The sequence below is a fragment of the Myxocyprinus asiaticus genome, chromosome 26 (genome assembly GCF_019703515.2).
Source record: "Myxocyprinus asiaticus isolate MX2 ecotype Aquarium Trade chromosome 26, UBuf_Myxa_2, whole genome shotgun sequence".
Classification (NCBI taxonomy): Eukaryota; Metazoa; Chordata; class Actinopteri; order Cypriniformes; family Catostomidae; genus Myxocyprinus; species Myxocyprinus asiaticus.
In genome coordinates this window covers 46795001-46802500 of record NC_059369.1, presented here as the reverse complement: position 1 = coordinate 46802500, position 7500 = coordinate 46795001, and the positions used below count along the sequence as shown (strand labels likewise).

The following is a 7500-nucleotide window of genomic DNA, read 5'->3' as shown; positions in this document are numbered from 1 at the left end:
TTTGATATGCTGCAGAAACTTTAACGTAATTACAGTCCGTCATGTGCTGCCATGTGAAAACACAAACGGATCTTTGTCAGATGTGTGTAAATACACCAATCAAACAACAATTTTGTTTTGATTGTCCTCTGCTCTTGGTTTTTTGTAGTGTGTTATGGAAAAAACAACATAATTTGTTACGGATCACCCAGCTGAGCACACATGACGGAAATGCTCTGCAAATTTCACTCTGATGAAAACCAAACGAAACACTATTATACACATCTACTGTCCTCTTTCAAACATATTGAGGAAATCAGATACATTCATAAACCCACAGCTGGTCTTCAGTAACGGTGGAAAGCGCTGTTTACCTTTCGGAAGAGTGCGAGAACCTGCTGCAACTTCAGCCGATGGAAGACAAACACGTCGTACATGGCTGCCACAGCGAGTACTGTTACGCCCTGCTCCTTCCACAGCATGCTACAGGAAGCACAAGCCAAAGTGCCCAAGAACCACACCCAGCTCCGCCCGTGCGCACCGCTCGTCCTCAGGGAGCAGTACCGAATGTAGCAGCGCAGGGACAAGAGGAAGAAAAGAGCTGCTCCCACGTCGGCCCGACCCACGACACCCGCCACGGCCTCGGTGTGTATGGGGTGAGCGGCGAAGAGAAGCCCGGCCAGCAGGCTCCAGCGGCCCGACCCCAGCAGCAGGCCGGAGAAGCTGGAGAAGAGTGCGGCGGCGGCGCAGTGGAGGAGCACGTTGATCAGGTGATAGCTCCAGGGGTTCAGGCCGCTCAGGGCGTAGTTCAGGCGGAAGGAGAGCGTGCAGAGCGGCCGGTACGACTTGTGGCTGCCGCTGTGGGTGAGAAGCGTCCCCCAGAAGTCATCGTAGAAGATGTTGGTCCAAGGTGTTTCGGGGAGAAGGTCCTGGTTGGTTTTGATAGCACGGCTGTGTGAAGAAAAAAAAAAAAAAGAGTTTGTGACTGAACTATCCTCAAAAGATATTGGTGCATCACATCGAGATATATATATTTCCACTGTTTTTAATTAGCGATACACCAATATATCGTTCAAGTGGACAAATCGACCAAAAGTTGGCTATTTTAATATTATAGGCATCAGCTGATTTAAAAGATGATATCAAACATAATTAACCATGTTTGCTGGCAAATTAAGAGAAGGTTTAGGTCACGTCCACATTAACTCCACATTTACATTTATGCATTTAGCAGACGCTTTTATCCAAATCGACTTTAACGTTGTATCAATTAGTGTTCCCGGGGAATCGAACCCATGGTCTTGGCATTGCTAGCGCCATGCACTACCAGTTGAGCTACAGGAACATGTTTTTTGTTTTATAACGTCAGCATAAAGTATGCATTTATGGACATTATTTTCAAAAGTGTGAATGAGAGCCATAAACGCAGCAAAATGTGTTTTCAAACACAAACTGTTAGTGTGGACGAGGCCTCAGTCTTCCCTTGTGCCAGTTCCATATTCTACCAAATATATATACATATATATTATAATGCAAAATAAATGTTAGTTTTAACGTTGTTGAATTGTATTACAATTGTATATACTTATCATGCACCACATTAATATCTAGATATTGTTATCAGCCGATGGAAATCATTTTATCCTGCATTGTGACCACAATCTATAAAAGTACAAATATTCCAAAACTCTCTCTTCGCTGACATTGCTTTGAGGAGTGAAGATCAGATTAGGTCTCACATTACATCACTTGTTCTGTTCTGATCTCGGAGTCTGACACAGCACTCCTGATGAAAGGTCACAGAGAGGTCAAAGCTGAAATTCACACACACATCAGACACGAGAGCAAGTGTGAGCCTTCTGGATGTTATTTGTCATGTTGTAAACTGCTGTGTATGTTGTGAAATAAAGAGACAGGACACACAAGTACTAACTTTACACTGTCAAGTTTCACTTTTGATTAATGACCTTACAATAACCTTATAAAAGTGTCAGCATCATTATTTTATTTTTACACTGAGATATGTTGATCTATTACTAAAATCAGTTGACTTCAGCACCTCTTGTTGCATTATATCCCAATGGAGTCCAAAAATGTAATAAAAACTTGTTTTGTGTTGTTTTTCCAAAGCTGGTGTGGCTATAACACAATAACTTTTTCAATGGTCAAAAACAAAACGTGGGTCACATGATATGAAGCTACTTTTTCTTGTCCAATAAAACAAAGGTCTGCAAAACCCTAGCAACCACTAAAAACACCCTAGCAACTGCACAGAAATGTGCTAATAAGCACTAAGTGCATAGCAACGCCTTGGCAATCATGTCAAGCACCAGTCACATATTCTTCAGAAATCTACTTTTACTCTTTCACCTCATCAAGGTCTTTCATTTCTTGACATTCTGCCTTAAGAGTTTACAAAACTAACTCAACATTCACGGCACAGGGATGAACTGAGGGTTTGATTGGACTGAAAGAGAGAAACACTGATTCCAACTTCTGCTCTGTATTTAGAAAAACTCAGGACATGCACCACACCCTTCACCAAAAACAAATAAATCCTCGACAGAAAGACAGGGACCTCCATGTAGCTCCATGTAAGCGAGTGTAAAGGGGCACCAAATGTGTGTCAATCAACAGATCATTGGCTTTCCCACAGAAACTGAGTGAAGGGGAATGATTAAAACATCTGTTCCTGTTCATACATAAGAACTGTGAGCTCATGGAGACCCAAGTCCCTAAATCATAAAGGCCTAAGATTAAACAAAACCATTAAAAAAAGGAAAATAAGTGAAGAATGCTTGAAGACACAGATGACCCTGTGAGACGCTTCAGCCATGCCAATCCAGCTTCTTCAACAAGTGGGTCAAATGGAAAATGATCTGTCGTGCAGGCCCGTGAAGCAGTATATACCATACTATTAGATATTTGATGACAGTTTAAATAAAATATCTGTGTTTATGGCTTTCATGCTTTCTGTCATGAGAAATATTTCTGCCAAGCAGCAAATTCTACAAAAAATACAGGTGACTAAGTATGCCGCGATTATACAGTTTTACTGTTAACCGCGATTAAAAATATCACGGTTAATTTAACCGCAAGAATTTAGAATCTACGGTTAAAACCGTGAAATGCTTTATTTACACGTGGCAAAATATTATATCATGTATACAGTAAATAATATACAATATAAAAGAGTTTTTTGGAAGATTTTGTAAGCCTAAATGTGAAACTCTTGTGCATGTGTGGGTACTGGGGCTGTTGCTATGGTTACGGACGGTGGCCCTGTGGTGCTTTAATGGCCAGGTGTCACAAACTGAACGTGAAACTGAAGGTTCCAAAATGTAACAGAGGAGTCCGATCGACGGAAGAAAAAACTGTTGGATGCCGTGAACTATGTTGCACATCCACAATAATCTCACTTTTATGCACTTCTGAAGCACTCTGGGTACATTAGCACATCACTGAACTCGGGATGCATATGTGGTGTTGTGCCCTAGATTGGAGCGTCTCTATATACCACCTATTGTTTTTTTTTTGTGTATTTATCAGTTTTTCTTTTGTAGGGCTGCCCTTAGAATCCATATATCCCTCAGAAATATGTCCACTAACACATTTAATTGAGATATGATATACATTTTTTTTTGCCTCAGTGCTGTTGCATATTAAGAAAATGTGCAAATAATCGTAAAACATCCACGATTTTTTCTCAGACGGTAATCTAACCTTCAAAAACTCACACGCGGCATCCCTACAGGTGACTCGAGACAAAACAAACATACAAATACACATAGAAAGTGCTTCTGAAATTGGTCTAGAACAGAGAAAGTAAATCAGACTGATAGCAAGTACTGATGCGAGAGCACTGCAGCAACATACACTGACAAAATCATTCAATACAGCTAGTCTTAAAAAAAAAAAAAAACATTGCCAGATAATTTAAAACGCCTTCTGTCATTCTGACAACTAGAAAAATAATGTATCTGGTCAACTGTGTTTCTCTGCTTCTGATACATTCCAACAGTAAAGGATGTTAGGGAGCAGAAGTGAAGAAAAGGTGAGAAATGAAGTTTTAAATCACCCCCACGAAAACAGAAGAGAGGATTTGAGGAGAGAAATGAGAGATCCCAGTGTTGTCCAGTGGAATCATTCATGGAATACTATAGAGCACAAGACCATTAGATAGAAGAATAAAAACAAAAAGACAAAAACATGCAACATAGTGCTTGGTGCAAGTTATTGGCGTAGAAGTGTCACGCTAAAAAATACCATGCGTTCCAATATTTCATTAAACAATGACACAGTGACTTGGAGTATGTTTTTGTTTGTCATTTTTAATTGGCCTGGCTCTGGGAATATCTCAGTATGCTTGAGCAGAGCCTAATAAAAGAATACAGCCACGCTGGGAGAGTCGAAGGAGGCGGGCCGGATAACTCTGGAGAAACAGACACATACTGAGCCCACGATGTCTGCTTCATTCCACCCAACATGCCTGATAGAGCCCTAAAGGCAAGTTAAACAACAAACACGTGCACACAAATGAACTAGGCAGTTACATTATTCCTCCTACAGTCATTCAAGCCAAAGTTCATGTCATTCAAACTCTAGGCGGTCGTATCTCACTGAGAAACATACACTGTCGAACCCCCGTGAGCATGAATGTATGTCTACACGCATGAAGATGAGCTGAACTCGAGCGGAATGAGTCTCCTCAGTGAGTGTGAGAGATGACATACAGCATGGTAATTAAATACACCACACGTGTGATAATGTGCCGTACGAGCCACTGAATAATGAGTCCCTGCAGCCATCGAGAGTGCAATTAACACAGAATGAGTCAAATAGCAGCGATCCACAGGAAACATATTTACAAGAGTGTGATATCTCAAATGAGAGTGTGAGAGTTTACTGGTGTCAATATGTGATGCAGAGCCAAAGTCTTTGATCATCTGCTGCTAACTAGTACACTTGCATGGTCGCCAACAGCAAGCGTATCCCCTCATCACCAATGGAAACAGATGGAAACTGAGAAAAGTCAAGAGATGCTTTACAATAAACTAGATATGATGCCTGGATCTGTATTGACTCCGATATTTAAGTTTTTAGATGGATCGGATATCTGACGACCCCGATCCAAATCCGATACTGTGTGTTAGTCATGTCCATTACTGTCACGCTTCAAAATGACATAAAAGAACCATAAAAACACCATTAAAGTAGTTCATAGTCATGCATTTTATTCAAAGCCACCTGAAGACTTGTGATAGCTTTATGAATGGCAAAAGGGTGTGTTTAATAAGTAAATATATTGTATGCATGCGCTGTGCATTAGTGAATTGCGCTGCTCTGTTGACACACATACAGCACACGCATGCTGGTGAGGCGCACACGGCTATTTTCTATTTAAGCTTTGAGCAATGTGCAATATGTGAGAGCTACACACAGACAAAATCTCAGATGGTCAATAGTTCGGTTAACTTAAAACATGCATTTAGAATGGCACCGGAGGAGCATTTCACCAGATATGAACTAGCCTACATATCGACACTTACAGGACTTCATGGAGTGTTCAAAATGTCAAAATAAAAGCACAGATGGTTTTAAAAGTTAAAGATGCACTGGCCCAGGGGGCCTGGGTAGCTCAGCGAGCATTGATGCGGACTACCACCCCTGGAGTCATGAGTTCGAATCCAGGGCGTGCTGAGTGACTCCAGCCGGGTCTCCTAAGCAACCAAATTGGCCCAGTTGCTAGGGAGGGTAGAGTCAGATGGGGTAACCTCCTCGTGGTCGCTATAATGTGGTTCTCGCTCTCGGTGGGGCGCATGGTGTGTTGTGTGTGGATGCCGCGGAGAATATCGTGAAGCCTCCACACGCGCTACGTCTCTACGGTAACGCGCTCAACAAGCCACGTGATCAGATGCGGAGGCAACCGAGATTCAGCCTCCGCCACCCGGATTGAGGCAAGTCATTACACCACCACAAGGACTTAGAGCGCATTGGGAATTGGGTATTCCAAATTGGGGAGAAAAAGGGAGAGAGAGAGAAAAAAAAAGATGGACTGGCCCAAGTGAAAAGAGTCATGCACCTTCAAGTCTCTGTGATATTATGCTTTCTAGATATGACTTGATTCCCTCAATAAATGTAAATCTATGACAGACAAGAATCATAAGTTTGATCACCATAAAAAGATTATATCATACCTCTCTGGGACTCATCCACATCCACAAACAGTGCAGGATGAGTTGTGTGCCAGAACTTAATAATTAAGGTTAAGGATTTGTTTAAATTGCTATAGAAATATTAAACATTAATGCATTTTGGGAGACACTTTTTTTCCAAAAGGACTTCCAGGGCATGTTTCTCGTTTTCTCGAACCACTCGTCAAATTAGATCTTCACCCTTCTGAATAACAGACGGACACGAGAGCCATTGTGCTTCAGTTACACCTCTGAATCACTTGAAAGAAGTTGCAAGAGTTCTGAATGCTGCGTTGGTCCAGAGAAAACAAACATCACGGCCTGCAGCTCAGACTCAACAGTGGAGCGTGAAGACTCGTGCCAGGACCAGCGGGCGAGGAGGTCTGAGATCAGGATGAGAGAGAAACACCTGGAGCTCCAGAGGTGGATCAGGTAGAGCTGAGGCTCTCAGGTTGCGTGATGACTGTATGAAGGCTTGAGCCGATGCCTGATCCAGTTTAACAGCAGCTCGAGGACGTCAGTCAGACTTGCTGGAATGATTGTAATTGGTGTCAGTGAGACTCATCATGTGTAAGCTGATCTCTGGCAAAGGCTGGTCTCTCGTGTCTATGATCAGTAGAGGATGTAGACAGGAAGTGAGGCGAAGGACAGATCCTGGAGTTCAGGTGATTTTTCAAACTACTGCAATACTTTACCTCACAATACTGTATCGACATTCTAAGCTAAGAATTTATATCAAAGTCCTTTCAAGGAAAGTCAGTCTAATCAGTGGCCATCTTTTGATCGCTCCCGGGCAGCTAAAGTGCAGCTCTTGTATACTTGAATGGAGAAAGACAGAAATCTCCAAAACTGTTGGTCAAGACTACGATCAATTCAAAGAACATAATTCCATTCAGCTACTGCGCATGCACGTTATCTAGTTGGCTGACAGACGATATCTGTAAATAATTTTACCTATAAGGCGGGCCATACTGGGCGTTCCAATTTCTCCCATTGATTTTAATACAATTATGACTGAAGAAAACATAATGGTTGATTATTTCGGACTCATCGCCTCGTCTAGTCTGATCAAGCGTTTGGGAATACTGTGAGCACTTCCGTCAAAGGGTGTTTGCTCACCACTCTCTCCTGCTGTGACTGGCATATTGTTACGGTTTGGGTGACCGCAGCGCTAATGAGAAGTGAAATCCAAAAGAACCCAAGTGTAATCTAGAAGCAGTTTCCCCAGCGAGAGGAGCTTAAATGCTGCGGTGTCGATAGCAGCCTTGCGACCTCAATGTTTTCACACAAGTACTGCTCGGCTACATCCAAAACAAAGGCTCCAGAT

The 7500-nt window shown here is 42.2% G+C and overlaps 1 protein-coding gene across 2 annotated transcripts in view; it reads right to left on the bottom strand.

Moving 5' to 3' along the window:
• LOC127417065 (protein O-mannosyl-transferase TMTC2-like) overlaps nucleotides 1-7500 on the bottom strand; it is a 140060-nt gene that overhangs the window by 64542 nt on the left and 68018 nt on the right. For both annotated transcript variants that reach the window (XM_051656776.1, XM_051656777.1), the window contains exon 2: nucleotides 354-930. In XM_051656776.1, coding sequence (XP_051512736.1) covers nucleotides 354-930 — 577 coding nt within the window. The remainder of the gene's footprint in view (nucleotides 1-353; nucleotides 931-7500) is intronic.